At 34.8% G+C, this 20,818-nt stretch overlaps 2 protein-coding genes across 2 annotated transcripts; both read left to right on the forward strand.

Annotated features, from left to right (window-relative positions):
• Positions 1-6,646: 6,646 nt before the first annotated feature.
• LOC104818943 (S-(+)-linalool synthase, chloroplastic-like) lies at positions 6,647-9,161 on the forward strand. The gene is made up of 7 exons (XM_010548751.1): positions 6,647-6,918; positions 7,037-7,295; positions 7,398-7,776; positions 7,874-8,092; positions 8,199-8,337; positions 8,405-8,653; positions 8,736-9,161. Exons 1-7 carry the CDS (start codon positions 6,718-6,720, stop codon positions 9,000-9,002), a joined length of 1,713 nt encoding a protein of 570 aa, XP_010547053.1. The 5' UTR covers positions 6,647-6,717; the 3' UTR covers positions 9,003-9,161.
• A 4,810-nt stretch (positions 9,162-13,971) lies between these two features.
• On the forward strand, positions 13,972-17,243 carry LOC104818931 (S-(+)-linalool synthase, chloroplastic-like). Its single transcript, XM_010548740.1, has 7 exons — positions 13,972-14,206; positions 14,472-14,730; positions 14,832-15,213; positions 16,073-16,291; positions 16,390-16,528; positions 16,596-16,844; positions 16,941-17,243. The coding sequence occupies exons 1-7, from the start codon at positions 14,012-14,014 to the stop codon at positions 17,214-17,216; spliced, it is 1,719 nt and encodes a 572-aa protein (XP_010547042.1). The 5' UTR covers positions 13,972-14,011; the 3' UTR covers positions 17,217-17,243.
• Positions 17,244-20,818: the final 3,575 nt, after the last annotated feature.

A 20,818-nucleotide genomic window follows, 5' to 3' on the forward strand; every position in this document is an offset into this window, starting at 1 on the left:
TGGCTGTGTAGGTATGAGACTACACAGTCTAAGATAATTTAAAAGAATTAATTGAGCTACTCATAACAACAAGATGTATCTACCTTTTCGGTTAGCCATCTCGAGAGAACTACAAAGTTAAGCGTGCTGGCCTTGGAGTAATCTTAGGATGGATGACCTCCTGGGAAGTACTTTCCGAGATGTGTGCGAGTGAGGACAAAACACGATAAAAGGTCTCGTGTTGGTGTGTGGGGATAACTTTGATATTCCGTAGCGGCCTCGGGGCGTTACAACCACTATTAAAAAAAAGGTACATCAAACGCGAATAAGGGAAAGGCACTGATACTGTTGCGACATCATCTTCATGATGATTTAAAAAATGAATATTTAACAATCAAAGATCCTGCAGATCTTTGGTTAAAATTAAAAGACCGTTTCGATCATAAAAAAACGGTGATCCTCCCCAAGGCAAAATATGAGCGGATGCACCTCCGATTTCAAGATTTCAAGAATGTCTGTGAATATAACTCGACAATGTATCGAATCACCTCGATTCTAAAATTATGTGGAGAAACAGTTACTGAAAATGAGATGTTGGAGAAAACTTTCTTTACTATGCATGCCTTGAATATTATACTCCAATAACAATATCGAGAAAAAGGGTATACAAAATATTCGGAGCTTTTATCATGTCTCCTATTGGCTGAACAAAATAATGAGCTGTTAATGAAAAATCACGCATCACGACCGATTGGATCTGTACCATTCCCGGAAGCGAAGCTACAGAAAACAAGCCATTCCCTGAAGCAAATGCTACAGAACAACATCATTCCCTGGAGTGAATGTTATGTCTTATAATAGCCGAGGACGTGGTTATTTTTGAGGTAGAGGCCGAGGCCAAGGTCGAGGACGCGATCGTGGTGCCAGCAGAAGATGGATCAGAGGATGTGATCAAGGGAATTCATCCTAAAATCATAATTTTAACAGTAATAAAGGGGTAGCACATGGTCATCAGAACAAGAGGATGAAAGAAGTACATACCACCAGTATGGAATGACGAGACATTGGTCGCTTACTTGTCGTACCGCTAAACAGTTGGTGGACCTTTACCAGAAATCGATTAAAGAAACAAAAGGAAAAGACATTGAGACGAAACATGTCATGAGCGACTATGATGATGATGCTAGTGGTGCTAAAGACTTTGCATACATGGACCTCACTGATATTTTTGCCCATCCTGAAGATGAAGCTCGTTATGAATAAAACTATATAAATATTTGCATACTTCATATAATCATTATTATCTACATATGCAGTCTCATGTATAAATAATTTTATGATACATTATCGTGTCTTATATAACTATTTCTGTTTCATAAGTTAGTAATGATATTATGCGCTATTAATATATCTTTTTTGCAATGTTGTTTTGTCCTTGAATAGAAAACAAATATGGTCAAAACTGCGGATCGATGAGAAGATATATGTTTGACAGATAGTACTACAACACATACAATTCTGAAAGATAAAAGATATTTCTCGAATCTGAGAATAAACAAAGGAAATGTTACTACTATATCTGGAAATATAAAAATAATCGAAGGCTTTGGAAGAGCTGATTTCATTATGTCAGGAGGAACGAAATTTACAATAAAAGATGCATTATTTTCCTCCAAGTCCCAAAGAAATTTATTGAGTTTTAAAGATATCCGATAAAATGGATATCATATTGAAACTATGAATGAGGACGACACTGAGTATTTATATATCACCTTAATCAATTCGGGACAAAAGTATGTGTTGGAAAAATTACCCACTCTATCCTCGGGATTACATTATACTAATATCAATGTGATTGAATCACATGTTATAGTAAACCAGAAGTTTACTGATACATTGAAAGTTTGGCATGATCGATTGGGTCACCCTGGTGCCATCATGATGAGAAAAATTATCGAAAATTTTCATGGTCAACCATTGAAAAACCAGAAGATTTTTCAATCGGAAGAACTTTTTTGTGATGCATGTTCTAAAGGAAAATTAATAATTAGATCATCACAAGTCAAAATCGGGTATGAATTTTTGAAAAGTATATATTGAGTACGATTCGTCATCCATTATACGATATCTTGAGCCACAAACTGGAGATACTTTACGGTTCATTTTGCTGATTGTCATTTTAATAAAATTGAATCCCACCATTAGGGAGAGAAAATTCTAGAATGGTAGAAAATGGAAAATGATCTTAATTGATGTACACCATCATTATCCCACTTTAATCCCCTAGCAAAACAACGAGAACTAGAAGTTCAAAGGATTATACATTTGCAGAATATTGCAAATCAGTTATCTGATTCATTTGCAGATAGAACTAGGGTAATAAGATATTATATAGATGCTGCAAATATTCCTACTTGTATTGAAATTCTGAAAGAACAAATGAAAAAAAATTCGACAAACGATTCCAAAACATGTCTGAAGCGTAGACAACCTATTGGTTCTAAAAACAAAAACCCCAAAAAGGACCCAAGAAAAATGAAATGCTCGATTCGAGGGAACGCGTTCCCAATCAAAGAAATGAAGTATCTTGTAATGATGATATAAATCTAGATAACGGAAATCGTGAGATCTCAATTAATTATATCAGTAATGGTATATTATGAAATAAAAAAGAAATCAAAGAGATTGATGATATATTCTCTTATAATATATCACAGGAAATTGATGAAAATGAGGATCCAGAACCCAGATATATTTCGGAATGTCAAAAGAAACCAGATTGCTGATTGTCAGATAGGAAACTAATTCAAACTGGAGATATTTTTACGGTTCATTTTGCTGATTACCATTTTAATAAAATTAAATCCCACCATTAGAGAGAGAAAAATTATAGAATGGTGGAAAATGGAAATGATATTAATTGATGTACACCATCATTATCCCACTTTGATCCTCTAGCAAAACAACGAGAACTAGAAATTCAAAAGATTATACATTTGCAGAATGTTGTAAATCAGTTACCTAATGCATTTGCAGATAGAACTAGGGTAATAAGATATTATATAGATGCTGAAAATGTTCCTACTTCGATTAAAATTCCGAGAAAATAAATGAAAGAAAATTCAACAAACGATTCCAAAACATGTCTGAAGCGTGGACAACCTATTGGTTCTAAAAAAAAAATTCTGAAAGAGCAAAGGGTCCAAAAAAAAATAAAATGCTCGATTCGAGGGAACACGTTCCCAATCAAAGAAATGAAGTATCTTGTGATGATGGTACAAATCCAGATAATGAAAATCGTGAGATCTCAATTAATTATATCAGTAATGGTACATTATGAAATAAAAAAAAATCAAAGAGATTGATGATATATTCTCTTATAATATATCAAAGAAAATTGATGAAATTGAGGATCCAGAACCCAGATCTATTTCGGAATGTCAAAAGAGACAAGGTTGGAATAAATAGAGAGACGCAATACAAGCTCAATTAGATTCGCTTAATAAGCGAAAAGTATTTGAACATATTGTTATTAAAATCGAAAGAAGTTTCTCTTGTTGGATGTAAATGGGTGTTTGTGCGGAAAAGAAATAAGCATAACGGAATTATAAGATATAAAGCTCGTCTTGTATCATAAGGATTTTTTCAAAGACTAGAAGTAGATTACGAGAAAACTTATTCTCCTGTTATGGATGATATTACATTCTGATACCCAATTAGTCCTGCATGTTCAAAGAATTTAGAAGTGCGTCTCATTGATGTTGTTACTGCTTATTTATATGGGTCACTTAACACGAATATCTATATGAAAGTCCCTGAAGGATTTTAAATACCCGAAATATTCAAAGCAAAACCACGAAAGTTATATGCTATCAAATTACAACGATCATTGTATAGGTTAAAACAATCAGCACGTATGTGGTATAAACGTTTGAGTGAGTATTTATTGAAAAATGGATATACAAATGATCATATATCACCATGTGATATCCGTTGGAATTTTTCACAGAATTTTCAACCGCAATCCGTTGGAATTTTCCAACGAAAAATTCAAAACATATTCTCGATCCCGACCCCAGCCCCGACCGCGAACCCGACCCTGACCTCGACCCCGATCCCGCAGCTCATTTCCCAGTAGGTCACCAATTCTTCCACTACTCTACCTCAATCCTCCTTAACCCTAGAGTTCCAATTGACCATCATCCAACTGTTCTATATTAAACTTCTAATATCATATAACATTAATATATATACATATATAAATGTTTATACATATAAATATTTATGTACATATATATATATATATATATATATATTTGTTATGTGTATATATATGGTTAATATAGACATATCGATATATATGTACGTATATATATATTTACGTATATACACATTCAAATTGATGTATATATATATACATGTATATACACATTATATTTGTACATATAAAAATATATATACACAAAATATACATATATTTGTATATATATATATACGTATAAACATATAAAATACATGTATTTAAATATATATATATATATATATATATATAAATATATATGTATATATAAATATATATGTATAAATATATATAAATATATATATATTATATTTTTCAATTGATTTTTCAATTAAAATCTAAATTTCCAACTGATATCCGTTGGAATTCCGTTGGAATATTTTTTTAAAATTTTTCAAAAATATTTCCAACCGATATCCGTTGGAATTCCTTTGGAATTTTTTTTAAAATTTCCAAAAAAAATTCCAACCAATATCCGTTGGAATTTTTTTCCAACCAACATCCGTCGGAATTCCGTTGGACATTTCTAACCGATATCCGTTGAAAATTTACAACGGATATCTGTTGAAAATACCGTTGGAAATTTTCAACCCAATTTTTCAATTGAATACGTTGAAAATTCCGTTAAAAATTTCCAACGGATATCCGTTGGAAATTTGAACGGAATTTTAAAGGAAATCGTCGTTGAAACGCAGTTGAAAACCGTTAAAAATCCGTTGGAAAATTACTAACGGACAAATCCGCTGGAAAATCCTTTGGAATTCGATGATTTTTTTGTAGTGTGCGTTAGCCTGACGTTCTCAAAAGCAGACTCTAGTTGCTATATCAGATAATCATGTTGCGGTCATTGCATTACATGAGGCAAACCGAAAATCAGTATGGTTGAGATCACTATCTCAACATATTCAAAAAGCTAGTGGAATACCTATCGATACGACGCCTACAATATTGTTTTAAGATAATGTTGCGTGTGTTGCACAGACCAATGAAGGATTCATCAAAAGTGATAGAACAAAACATATCCCCCCGAAGTTCTTCGCATACATCCAGGAGTTTGAAAGGAATAAGGAGATTGAGGTGAGATCATATACGATCATGTGACAATGCAGCAGATCTATTCACTAAGGCTCTTCCGGATATGTGTCATTTACGGGATCTTTGATGTCTTCTTCAGGCGGAGCGTGTAGCTGTACTCTTTTTCTCTTATCAGGTTTTATCCCATTGGGTTTTACTGATAAGGGTTTTAACGAGGCAGCAGCAAAACACGCAACTGTGATTTTACTAACGGTGGCTCCAAGGGGGAGTGTTATAAATAAAATATATTTATGGTGGAGTCCATCGTTATTGTTCACAATGACTTATTGTTCATATACGGTATTGTTCACATCGATCGTATACATAAACAGTAACTTCAGAATTTCTATAAATAGGTCATTTGGGTTCCTCCATTTGTACACTTTCAAGAGAGAGATCAATAAGAGATACATCCTTATCCATTCTCCTAAAATACCGTTTTCGATTATAATTAACGATCTAACATACGGGTCGTTTATATTTTTCCGATTTTATAATAGTTTTAAATTTATTTTAGTGGTTGATTCTTCGAGAAACGATTCTCTTTCTCAATCATGGACCACTTGATTTGTTTTTTCCTTTCAGGGTAAACCTCAATTTGACGAAAAAAGAAAAACAATACAATATTTTTGACAAATAGTGACAAAATTGCAGAACAATACAAATGATAAAACATGGTAATAAGTTAGCGCCGCTTAACCTTAACCCTAAGCTAAGCGGTCATGTTGTTTTCTTGTTCTTCAGTTCAACCTCAGATACGGTTTTAGTATCTCCACGTTCGCTCGTGAAACTGTCCTTGAATGAGCTTCGACCACTCAATCCGAAAGGACGAATCAGATACCACACATCTCATTCCATGGTTATAGTTAGGAGTGGCCATTTGGGTTATTAACCGAATAACCAAGCCGAATCGAATCGAATAAGATATAACTGTATCCGAATTGAACCCGACATCAAAATCGAACGGTTATGATTTTCTTAAATCCGAAAAAACCAAAACCGAATCAAATCGAACTGAATAAAAAATAACCGAAAAAAAACCCTACAATTTCTTTGAAAAACTGAACTTTTTACCAAACCGAAAAATAAACGAAGCGAATCGAACCGAAATTTATATAAAAACTGAATGATTATAATTTTTCTATAACCGAACCCGAATATAACCGAACCGAACTCGAACCGAAACCCGAATTGGCCACCTCTAGATATAGTATAATACCATACTTTGCTTATTTATAATGTGCCCTCTTCCCTCTCTCCATGCCATTATCTTCTTCATGCATATCATAAGAACTTCATAGAGAGAGAGAGAGAGAGAGAGAGAGAGAGAGAGATCGATCTTCAAAACCTTTTGTTCCTAAGCCATGGCCCCATCAGTTGTCGCTCATGTGATTTCGGCTTCTTGCTTTGCTTTTTCTTTGGAACCAAATAAGTTTCTGATGTTTCCGATTTCGAATTTTCGCAAATCTTCTTGGCCGAGGAATGACGATTCTAAAAGATTGAGGGCAAACTATGTTTCCGCTTCGTTTTCGAGCTCTTTGAAAACTTATGACAAACCGAACTCTGTAAATCTCTATGGACGAATACTTTTTTTTTTGGTATACTTTACTATATGACTAGACTCTCGCAAAGTTTCGACCTTTTTTCTTTTCCTATGTCTTTTTCTTATTCCTTGTTTTGCAGGTATCACATGAGTTCACCATCAAGAAGCTAAGGAACATACTTGTGAGTAAAAATGGAGAGAATCGGTTTGAGAGTTTGGAGATGATCGACGCCATTCAACGTCTAGGCATCGACCACCATTTTAGATGCGAAATCGAGGAAATCTTGGGAACGCTTTACAAGCAAGGTGGTCGATATGGATGCTATGGTCATCATGATCTTCGTGAAGTCGCTCTTTGCTTTCGATTGCTGAGACAGGGAGCTCACCACGTCCCGCAAAGTATGCGTTATACGATATTCATTTTCTGAAAATATGTATAATATGGCATGCGTTACACTTTACTTATATGATACATATTGGTTGGATTGGATATAACATCAGGTACCTTCGACGTCATTAGAGATAAAGACGGGGGATTTAAAGACGAACTTCAAAACGACATAAAGGGTTTGTTAGAGCTGTTCGAAGCTTCACAGCTAAGTATAGAAGGAGAAGAAATGCTCGATAACGCCAGAGAGTTTGCGGTTAATCGCCTTAAAGAACTTTGCTTGACCACAGAGACTGGACAAAGACAAGTCATATTGGATATTTTGGACCGACCCCTTCATAAAACCTTGTCAAGACTAACAAACAAAAGATTCATAAGCATGAGTAACATCGGTGGCGAAAAAGAGTGGTGGCAATCGCTACAAAGTGTGGCTGAGATTGATTTCAAAACGCTGAAGTCATTGCATCAAGAGGAAATATCTCAAACCTTCAAGTAAATAACAATGGCTATATAGCAATTTTACATTCCAAAATGTAAGCAGATTATATATACACACACACGCATAATCGCCTTCCTTCTGTTCTTGCAGATGGTGGAGAGATCTTGGTTTGGCAAAGAAACTGAGAAAAGCAAGAGACCAGCCATTAAAATGGTGCACTTGGTCCATGGCGATTCTCCAAGACCGTGGCTTGTCGGACCAAAGGCTTGATCTAACAAAACCGATATCGTTAATTTATGTAATAGATGACATTTTCGATGTCTATGGGGGATTAGAAGAGCTCACCAGCTTCACACATGTTGTCGAGAGGTATACTCTTTTATATGCAACACACGCACACACACATGTACATATATATATATATATATATATATATAAACATTAATTCTTAATCTATGTAATTACGTATATATAGATGGGACTATGAAGAGCTTGAGAACTTGCTTAGTCATATGAGAGTATGTTTCGAGGCTCTAGACATGGTGACAGTGGAGATTAGCCTCAAGGTGTATCAAAAATATGGATGGAATCCGATGGATTCTCTTCGAAAATCGGTAATGCTCATCGCATATTCCAAATTATTCATATTATATGTGTATATATATATATTTGTTGTTGTAGTGGGGGAGGCTGTGCAAGGCATTTTTGGTAGAGGCAAAATGGTTTGAAAGGGGTTACTTGCCAAGCACGGAAGAGTATCTTGAGAATGGGATGGAGAGTTCAGGCGTCCATTTGGTGATGCTTCATGTTTTCTTCTTGTTGGGTGAAGAAATCACCAAAGAGAAAGTTGAATTAATCGAAAGTAACCCTAAGATCGTTTCATCAACGGCTACAATCCTTAGACTTTGGGATGATCTCGGAACTGCCAAGGTAAAATACACACACACATATATATGTATATATATATTGTATAAACAGAGATATGTAAAACCCTAACCCTAAAATGGTGCAGGACGAGAACCAAGATGGGTTTGATGGGTCATACATAGAGTGTTACATGAACCAGAATAAAGGGTCAACGACAGGAGAGGCAAGAACACATGTTTTCCAAATGATATCTAAGGCTTGGAAGTGCTTGAACGAAGAATGTCTGAACCCAAAGCCGTTCTCGAGATCTTCCTTTGCAAAGGCTTGCCTGAATCTTGCGAGGACCGTGCCTATGATGTATAGCTATGACGATCACCATCGGCTTCCACATCTTGACGAATACCTCAAATAGTTTTGGCCCCAAAAAAGAAATTGCAAAAAAGGAGGTTATGATTGTAAATTAGTTTGAAAGTCTTGATCATCATTTATTGGTCCAGCAACAAATTGTAATAATAATAATATGAGAAAAATTGGTGGCAAGAGGAGTATTGTAATAATAATATGAGAAAAATTGGTGGAGAGAGGAGTACAAGATCCTACTCACCATCAAATTCAAGGGGTGGACATTTGGTTCGATTAATTTGGCTATTAATCGAACCGAACCGAATAAAGGTATTTCGATTATTAACCGAACCGATTTAAATAACCGACTGGTTATGATTTTTCAAAACCCGAAATAACCGAATCCGAACCGATGAAAAATTATTAACCATTTGGTTATAAATTTTCATAAACCGAATTAACCGAACCCGAATCGACCCGACCCAAACCGTTTATATATCTTCATATATATATATATATATATATATATATGAATGTCTATATTCTTAATTTAATCATTGTTTTATTATATTTTAAACGTATTTTATCATTGTTTTTATTGTTTTTAAAGTTTGTGTGATATAAACATTAGAAAAAATAATCTTTATTTATTTAATAGTTTTATACCAAAATATGAATTTAGATATTATATTTTAGATGTTAAAATAATTACGATAATATTTTATATTATATTTTATTTAAATATTTTTAATTATAAATGAATTATTTTTTAAATATTATAACCGAACCGAAATTGAACCGAATCTTTATTTGGTTATAGTTTGACATAGACAAAACCGAGTCGAACCGAACCGAAACCGAACCGAATCGAACCGAATAAAATTCATTAACCGTTTGGTTATGAGTTTTAATAACCTGAAATAACCGATCCCAAAATAACCGTAACCGATTAATCTGTAACCGATCGAATATCTGAAAATTTCTGAATGTAATATTAATTTCTAAACTTGTAGATATTCTATTTATTTCAAATTTGCATTTTTGAACACAGTAATTCCTAACTTGCATTTTTTAATACAATAATTCATAAACTTGCATTTTTTAACACAATAATTCATAAATTTTGTTTTGGTCAATTAGTGTTATGGACGATTATGGAACTGTTAAGCAAGTTTAGGAATTATTGTGTTAAAAAATGCAAGTTCGGAAATAAATAGACGCACATATAAGTTCATGAATTAATACTACATCAAATTACAACTTTAGAAATTTTCAGATATTTATCTCTAATAATAATAATAATAATAAAGGTAAAATCCCTAAAAAACCTCGAACTTGCAAAAAAAATATACAAATAAATCGTCAACTTGCAAAACTGTCATTCAAACCCCAAACTTGCAACATGTAACTGAATAAAACCTCGAACTTGCAAATTATTGCTCCAATAACCCGTTGACTTGTTTGACCACAATTTTAGGCGATCAAAAATCCATGTTGGCCCGAAAAACTGATGTCATATGTCTACGCAACCAATTTTAACTGAATAAACCTTCAATCTGATTATGTTTTGTTACGTTGGTCCGGAAAACCGACGTTATTTACTCTCAAATCAGATTAAATTTCGACCCAAAAAATGCTGATGTGACAAAAAATCATTTAAAATTTGTTAGATGGACACGCTAACATCAGCTTTCTGGACCAATGTGGATTTCCAATTGGTTGAAATTGTGGTCAAACAAGTCAATGGGTTATTAGAGCAACAATTTGCAAGTTCGATGTTTTATTCAGAAACAACAGGATTTATCCAAATCATTCAGCAGAGCCAACAGTACCTTCTGAAGCTATGGAATGACCTAAGCTGAAACTACTGCCGCGAACCAAACCTCTTGAAAACGTTAAGAGGCCTTTGCATGATGCGGAGAAGGTATATATATGGGTATCTGTTCAGTATTCATGTAGCTTTCTCTGTTATTGATTGTTGTGTTCTCTGCTCTGATGACTCAACCCTTTTAATACAGGAAATCCGGGCCTCCGTTGTTGTTCAGCGTGAAAATGGTAACATCACTAACGTGACAGGCAAGAATATGAATATTTTGAAACCTGGTTCACCTGCAGATGAGAGTGATAACCTGCAGGCTGAACGTCCCAAGCTGAATTTGAAGCCAATATCGCAGCTGCTTGTTCAGCCACTTGTAAACACTGAAAGGGAGAGGTAAAGATGTTTCAAACTTTCTTAACCCGCTGATTCTATTACGTTCACATCACAAATGTTAAATTAATTATTTCAGAGCTCAGGGTCATATAAGTAGTGATGAGAAAGAATTTCCTAGTTAAGTTTTGGAATTTGGTTGTAATTAGTAACTGGCCAATACTGTATGCAGCATGCTTTATGCTGATCGTCGATAACTTTTATATATCTAAGAAATCGGATATATCAGAGAACGTTGAGAGTTTATTGTTGTTCTTTTATCTCCTGGGATCTTTTTCATTGCAAATTGGCAACATTTCATGCCCTGAGCTTCTTGATATCGTTGTATAGAGCAATGTGATACAAATATGATGCAGTGTTCATCGTGTTTCTATTATGTACCTACTGGTTTTCGATCTTGATACAGAAATGCGGTTTTTGGTGGTGCAAGACCTCGTGAACTGGTGAGTCGGGTTTGTTTCTCTAGAAACCGACCAACGATTTGATCTCTCATTTAGTTGCTTGTTTGCCGTCATTGGACTTAATTGCAAGTCAGTGTTGACGGGTTTGCATCTCAATCGCAACTCCTATACTGTGATCAGGTATTGAAGGAACGGGGTATCGATGAAACTGACCATAACAAGTCGGAACAACTCTTCGAAAGGTACCAGATGCATCTAAGCTCTTCTAGTTTCTTTCTTATTCTGAAATTCAGATCATGTGTGTTTAGGCATGTAAAGCTCATTTTCGGCTTTTACTTCTTGTGCTGGTTTATATTAAAAAGGGTAAAACCTAATGCTTCCAAAACCGAAAGGATCCCGAATCAAGCATTCCCTTCTCGTCCATCGAATAATATTTCTCGTGAGATGAGAATGGGAAAAGTCGAAAAGAAGGACAACCGGAGTTTAAGCAATGCAGACATATCCGAAACACAGATGAGAAACCGTCCCAACAACAATGATAACAACAGCAAGAGGAACAACAGCACGAGAGAGAACGAGAGACATCCGTCCCCAGAGACGTGGCGGAGAAAACCCGTCGAGGAACCCCGGAAACCAGAATCTGCGGAAGGAACGGGGCAAAGATACGGGAAAGTGGCCTCTGCAGTGGAGCTTGCACTGGCGTTTTCGAAGCCCGTACCAGGAGAGGACGAGTTGCAACGAGGAGGGTTGTCGGGACAAAAGCTGGTTCAAGTGCAAGTGCCGTTCTCTAGGTTGACGACACAGACGCGGAGGCAGATCAATGGCTACTGACTGATTCTACCCTCTCTGGGGGGTTTCTCCAGTCATTTCTCATTTGATGTCAGCAAATGCTTGTGATGAAACTCATCTGGCCTTCTCTCTTGGATTACTTGAAAATTTTCTGCTAAAACTCTCACCTTGGTGTGCTGGTATGTCCAACGGAAAAGGAAAGGACTTTTCAAGTGAATTGGATTCGGTTATTTTCGGTTTAGTGTAGTATTTTTTTTGGTTTGTAACTTAACCGGCTCTGTTTCCCATTTGCATGAGGGTTAGCTTTCTTCCATCCTCTGTATGGAAACCAGCTTCATATTTGTACGTGAATGGGAACGAGAAATTGCTCGAAAACTTTCATCTTCTTCCTATGCTCGTCGACCACATTTCTTAAAACTGATTTTAAGGATTCAAATAAAATTACAAATTCAACATGGACAGCCTTGTGCTAAGTAAAAAACACCATGTTTAAAATTGAATTTAGGGGAGTGTCATATGATCAAACTTATATGGATTTGAATATCCGTTTCTGTATCTCATAGTCAAATAAATCCTCTACATATAAGAAAAAAAAGAAAGAAAGTGCTATAAATGTGATATATAACATGATTTGTTATATGATATATGTGTTAGATATACTTGCTTTTCAACTAAATTTGAACTAACAAACCAAACTTAGGTGTGTATATATATATATATATATGGATTTGGAAAACGGTACTCTTTCCTGGTAATCCTCAATTTGACCCAAAAAAAAAAAATACTATACCATATTTTTGACAAATAGTGACAAAATTACAGAACAATACAAATAATAAAACATGGTAATAAGTGAACGCCAGTTAACCTTACCTCAAGCGGTTATGTTGTTTTCTTGTTCTTCAGTTCAACCACAGATACGGTTCTAGTGTCCGCACGTTGATGCGAACACCGCGTTCTATATTTATACCCTAGATGGTCTCTACATGTACGAAGTTAGTAGCAAATGCATCAAATGTCGCCAAGAAAATGCATATAAAAACGATGTGATCACATGTTTCGCGCGTGAAACTGTCCTTGAGTTGAGTGAGCTTCGACCACTCAATCCGGAAGGACAAATCAGACTCCATTCCATGGTTAGAATATCGTATCGTACTTGAAGTTTCTGTCTTGGAGAGTGGAAACCCTCTTAAATGAAACACCAACACTCTATTCTTAGAACAAGAACAGAGGATCAATCCGGAACCTTTTCATTTTCCGTGTCTCCAAAAAACAAGACGTAGAACCACTTAAATACAGCATCAAAAGCCCCAAAAGATTGTTGCAGGAGTCACGAAAAATCCGAAACATCACAACCCCACACGTACAATGCATAACCACTTTCAACTGCTCTTCAACACCGGTCTACACCAATAAATTCCAGCTCCTCTTCTTCACTTCAGAACATTTAATGCCTTCATCCTTTACCATGCTTAGTTCTCGAACCATCTGACAACAGCACTTTGCTTATTTATATTCTGCCCTCTTCCCTCTCTTCATGCCATTATCTTCTCATGCATATATATGATCACAACTTCACACACACACAGAGAGAGAGAGAGAGAGAGAGAGAGAGAGAGAGAGAGAGAGAGAGAGAGAGAGAGAGAGAGAGAGATCTTCCAAAGCTTTTGTTCCTAAGCCATGGCCCCATCATCAGTCGTCGCTCATGTGATTTCGGCTCCTTGCTTTGCTTTCTCTGCGGAACCAAGCAAGTTTCTGATGTTTCCGATTTCGAGTTTTCGCAATTCTCCTTCGCCAAGGAATAATGATGCTAAAAGATTGAGGGCAAGCTATGTTTTCGCTTCGTTTTCGAGCTCTACCGATAAACCGAACTCTGTAAATCTCTCTGGACGAATACTTTCTTTTCTATATTCTACTATATGGCTAGACTCTCGCAAAGTTTCCCCCTTTTTGCGTGGTTTGCCGGGTATTGCACAGGGTCGGGGGTTTACTGTCGGCATACCGATTGTCCGGCCTGAAGGCTGGGGCGGTTGGGTCCGGTCCAAAGGGCCGTATGGCGGGTTCCCACCGTTATCCAAAAAAAAAAAGTTTCGCCCTTTTTTTTTTAATTAATGTCTTTTTCTTATTCCTTGTTTCGTAGGAATCGCATGAGTTCACCATCAAGAAGCTAAGGAACATACTTGCGAGTAAAAATGGAGAGAATCAGTTTGAGAGCTTGGAGATGATCGACGCCATTCAACGTCTAGGCATCGACCACCATTTTAGATGCGAAGTCGAGGAAATCTTGGGAACGCTTTACAAGCAAGGTTGTCGATATGGATGCTATGGTCATCATGATCTTCGTGAAGTCGCTCTTTGCTTCCGATTGCTGAGACAGGGAGGTCACCATATCCCGCAAAGTATGCGTTATACGATATTCATTTTCTGAAAATATGTATAATATGGCATGCGTTACACTTTACTTATATGATACATGTTGGTTGGATATAACATCGATCAGGTACCTTCGACGTCATTAGAGATAAAGACGGGGGATTTAAAGACGAACTTCAAAACGACATAAAGGGTTTGTTAGAGCTGTTCGAAGCTTCACAGCTAAGTATAGAAGGAGAAGAAATGCTTGATAACGCCAGAGAATTTGCGGTTAATCGCCTTAAAGAACTTTGCTTGACAACAGAGACTGGACAAAGACAAATCATATTGGATATTTTGGACCGACCCCTGCATAAAACCTTGTCAAGACTAACAAACAAAAGATTCATAAGCATGAGGAGTAACATCGGTGGCGAAAAAGAGTGGTGGCAATCGCTACAAAGTGTGGCTGAGATTGATTTCAAAACGCTGAAGTCATTGCATCAAGAGGAAATATCTCAAAACTTCAAGTAAATAACAATGGCTATATAGCAATTTTACATTCCAAAATGTAAGCAGATTATATATACACACACACGCATAATCGCCTTCCTTCTGTTCTTGCAGATGGTGGAGAGATCTTGGTTTGGCAAAGAAACTGAGAAAAGCAAGAGACCAGCCATTAAAATGGTGCACTTGGTCCATGGCGATCCTCCAAGACCGTGACTTGTCGGACCAAAGGCTTGATCTAACAAAACCGATATCGTTAATTTATGTAATAGATGACATTTTCGATGTCTATGGGGGATTAGAAGAGCTCACCAGCTTCACACATGTTGTCGAGAGGTATACTCTTTTATATGCAGCACACACACACACACACACATGTACATATATATATATATAAACATGAATTCTTAATCTATGTAATTACGTATATATAGATGGGACTATGAAGAGCTTGAGAACTTGCCTAGTCATATGAGAGTATGTTTCGAGGCTCTAGACATGGTGACAGTGGAGATTAGCCTCAAGGTGTATAAAAAATATGGATGGAATCCGATGGATTCTCTTCGAAAATCGGTAATGCTCATCGGTTATTCCAAATTATTCATATTATATATGTATATATATAAATTTGTTGTTGTAGTGGGGGAGGCTGTGCAGGGCATTTTTGGTAGAGGCAAAATGGTTTGAAAAGGGTTACTTGCCAAGCACGGAAGAGTATCTTGAGAATGGGATGGAGAGTTCAGGCGCCCATTTGGTGATGCTTCATGTTTTCTTCCTGTTGGGTGGAGAAATCACCAAAGAGAAAGTTGAATTAATCGAAAGTAACCCTAAGATCGTTTCATCAACGGCTGCATAATCGCCTTCCTTCTGTTCTTGCAGATGGTGGAGAGATCTTGGTTTGGCAAAGAAATTGAGAAAAGCAAGAGACCAGCCATTAAAATGGTGCACTTGGTCCATGGCGATCCTCCAAGACCGTGACTTGTCGGACCAAAGGCTTGATCTAACAAAACCGATATCGTTAATTTATGTAATAGATGACATTTTCGATGTCTATGGGGGATTAGAAGAGCTCACCAGCTTCACACATGTTGTCGAGAGGTATACTCTTTTATATGCAGCACACACACACACACACACATGTACATATATATATATATAAACATGAATTCTTAATCTATGTAATTACGTATATATAGATGGGACTATGAAGAGCTTGAGAACTTGCCTAGTCATATGAGAGTATGTTTCGAGGCTCTAGACATGGTGACAGTGGAGATTAGCCTCAAGGTGTATCAAAAATATGGATGGAATCCGATGGATTCTCTTCGAAAATCGGTAATGCTCATCGGTTATTCCAAATTATTCATATTATATATGTATATATATAAATTTGTTGTTGTAGTGGGGGAGGCTGTGCAGGGCATTTTTGGTAGAGGCAAAATGGTTTGAAAAGGGTTACTTGCCAAGCACGGAAGAGTATCTTGAGAATGGGATGGAGAGTTCAGGCGCCCATTTGGTGATGCTTCATGTTTTCTTCCTGTTGGGTGGAGAAATCACCAAAGAGAAAGTTGAATTAATCGAAAGTAACCCTAAGATCGTTTCATCAACGGCTGCAATCCTTAGACTTTGGGATGATCTCGGAACTGCCAAGGTAAAATACACACACACACACACACACACACATATATATATATATATATATTGTATAAACAGAGATATGTAAAACCCTAGCCCTAAAATGGTGCAGGACGAGAACCAAGATGGGTTTGATGGGTCATACATAGAGTGTTACATGAACCAGAATAAAGGGTCAACGATAGGAGAGGCAAGAACACATGTTGTCCAAATGATATCTAAGGCTTGGAAGTGTTTGAACGAAGAATGTCTGAACCCAAAGCCGTTCTCGAGATCTTCTTTTGCAAAGGCTTGCCTGAATCTTGCGAGGACCGTGCCTATGATGTATAGTTATGACGACCATCATCGACTTCCACATCTTGACGAATACCTCAAATCGTTTAATTAGTCTTGACCCCAAAAAAAAATGCAAAAAAGGAGGTTATGATTGTAAATTAGTTTGAAAGTCTTGATCATCATTTATTGGTTCAAATCCTATCTGGACCAAATATTATAAAATAATAATAATAATAATAATAATAATAATAATAATAATAATAATAATAATAATAATAATAATAATAAAAATATCTAAAAATTTCCAAACTTTTAATTTGTTGTAATATTAATTTCTAAATTTGTAGATACATATATTTATTTTCGAAGTTGCATTTTTGGAAACAGTAATTCTTGACTTGCATTTTTTAATATAATAATTCCTAAACTTGCATTTTTGAATACAGTAATTCATAAACTTTGTTTTGGTCAATTAGTGGTATGGACGATTATAGAAATGTTAAGCAATTTTAGGAATTATTGTGTTCAAAAATACAAATTCGGGAATAATAAATAGACGCACCTACAAATTTATGAATTAATATTACACCATATTAGAAGTTGAGAAGTTTTCGTATATTTTTTTTCTAATAATGATGATGATGATGATATTCATTCCACTCGAAGTCTCGAACGATATCCATTCCATTCGCTAGGGTTCTGTAAAAAAAATGACTTTGGCCCAAATTAAAACAAGTTCCACTTTCAAGATGAAATGTTCATCCCTATAGTCAAGATAATTTATTATGGATGACAAGAACCCTAAACCACTTCTTTAGACAATCAAAAGCAAAAAAAAATAAGAACCGCATTTTTCATCTGTTATTTGGTTTCATGCATACACTTTTCATCTTTTATATGATTTATCGCTTGTTTAATAACTAAGGACCAACATCCAATACATATAAATCAATCGTTTACGTCTTTTCAGTTTCCTCCACTAAAAAAATATATATAGGAAATTACATGATTATATCAATAGATATCTCATGACTTTACCAGATCACAAATTGGTCCTAATTACAAATGATACTTGTAATACATTATCAATTTTGACCCTGATCCGACTAGGCCCATTTAGTGGCACACTTAGTTTGTTAGTGGGCTTAGCCCAGCCCACCTTTGCTTTTTTAAATAAATGATTTAAGAATATGTCTATTTTATTAATTTATGATTAAGACTAAACAATCTTTGCTACTAATTTTCCTTGTAGCGCATAATAAAATGAAGAAAACAAGAGCTTGGCTACCCTAGGAGCTCCATGTAGATTTTGACATCTCCTTTAGCCAATGTTAGAAAAAAAAAATATATAATTAAAAAAATGTTCATATATATTAATTTAATGATTCATTAATTATCTATAAAAATGTGGAAAATATTATATAAATTCTCAGTGACTAAACCATTGATCCTAAATTCCTAATTAAACAGTATTTTAGCATTTTCTGAACCGAACATATGAAAATTTTTGATGAATTCTAACTAATTGAGTCTATAGATGAAGATAACTCTATCAATCTTATATATATATATATATATATATATATATATATATACACATATAAATAAGATTGATAGAAGCTTAAATTGCGGTCGAGACATTATTTTCTAAACCCTAATTAACTATGTGCCTATAATTAATAAATAAAATAACTCGTGTAAAGAGACTTTGTCGGATACTTGGCCGTGTCGGCAATCTTATCTCCCAAGACACAGCCCTTGTAATTTTCGGGTCACATCTCATAGTGTGTCTCATGTGCACTTTCGATTTTGTTATTCATGTTGCAGTTGCAAATTTATTCCCTTCTTGTAATAATGCTAATATATTTTATACAAAATATTTTAAAAGACAAAAAAAAAAAAGAATGTTTTACAAAGAATCATAGTGAAGAACAAAAAACATTTGTTCTTACAGACTTAATTATAATTATTATTTGTTTAGGAAATATTTGATAGTTGATACCATACACAAATATTTTTGTATACTCTAGCTAAGTTGGATCGGCTCCCTACATGATTTATCTTATATTCATTGTCGAAAAAATATTTAATTTATATGTCATCACAAAAATCTACAAACGAAAACTTTATCAGTAAGAGCGATAAATTGAACAATTACATTGTCGGTGGATTCTAATTTCAATTAATTTTTTTTTAAATTTTTTAAAAAAATATAAGTAGTAGCTAATCATAAAAAAAATGAAAGACGGGCAAATTTTTTTTATTTAAGTTTATAAATCAATTTATTTGAAAAGAACCCATACAAATGTAAAAATCAACGCCTAATTAATTAAAATTAGTCAAATTAACGAACAATTAGCAGTCGTAGTAAACCAAATGGGCTACATGTGGGCCCAAAGAGACGACCCCAGAAGAATGTTCTATCAAACCCACCAAGTGTTGAAGAAGAACACTAACCTCCCATTTACATTATTTTACTTTCTTTTATTTTATTACCACCACATCTTTTACACGTCCACATGAGGAATGATGATTGACTTGGATCCCCTAACCAAAAAAAAAAGGAATAAATCTATGAATTTATGTTCATTATAAAAGAATGGTAAAGAGTTTATGGAAGTAAAATAGAGTCGTGTTATTAATATATGCATGATTGTATCAAAATTTGGAAAAACCCTAGGGAAAATATTAAATTTTTTTATATATTTTTCTAATTATACTAAAATATATTTTAGTTGGAGATACGTATATTCCAATTACAATCTCTATAAAGATGGTTTTTTATCTACTCATAGTTCGATATATAATCCAATAAATTATCCATAAGTTGAGTTTTTTTAATACTTCCATGATTTGAATTGAAGAAGGAATTTCTATGACGTTTCTTTAACTTTTTTAACACGCACAAAATATAGTTCTCCTCTCACGGGAAAGAAAATTTCGAAATGGAATTTTCTTCTTTTCTTTTCCATTTTTTTTTTTGGTAATCATTTTAAAATAGAAAGTGAAGAGAGGGGGCTAAAGAGGTGATAAATTACACAAATAGGCATAATTAAAAATATGAAAAAACGACAAAACAAAAAAATGAGTGGGCGGCTTTGTGATTGGTCCGTAATCTAAATGCGTGTTGAGATTGAGTTCTGCGTTGACTTTTTGTTTTTTTTTTGTCAAAAAAACAAAATTACGCGAAGACCACTTTGGTCAACTTTATCAAACGAAACTACACTCGTTCTGGTCAACGGGCAAGCATTGGCCATATACACATAACGGAGGAAAGCATTTTGTTTTTTAAAATAGTTTTTTTAATTAATTGTATAATGCAAGTATAATCGATTTCATTACACGATTAGTTTATAGAATTAATCAACAATAGAGAATTAATTTAATTACCATGAGTGATATATATGTTTCGAGGAGACGGCGATTCCCTAAATAAAGCCAACAATGGAGAGTTAATTCAAAAGTTACAACATAAAATATCAAATTATTTTATCAACCCTTCAAGCAGGTTTAAATATAACATTGGCACAATCTATAATATATGATTCCTTGCGGACGATTGATGGGGTTAATGTAAGTCTTGAGTTAGTGGATTGCATGATCATCATTGCCATTTTAATTTCATATTTAAAGCTATAATGATATGCTCTATGTTTAGCTATAATCTTCCTTATAGCAGATCGGGATTTCATATAGGTTACCCCTAAAACGGAA

The sequence above is a fragment of the Tarenaya hassleriana genome, unplaced genomic scaffold, assembly GCF_000463585.1.
Source record: "Tarenaya hassleriana unplaced genomic scaffold, ASM46358v1 Cleome1, whole genome shotgun sequence".
Taxonomy (NCBI): Eukaryota; Viridiplantae; Streptophyta; class Magnoliopsida; order Brassicales; family Cleomaceae; genus Tarenaya; species Tarenaya hassleriana.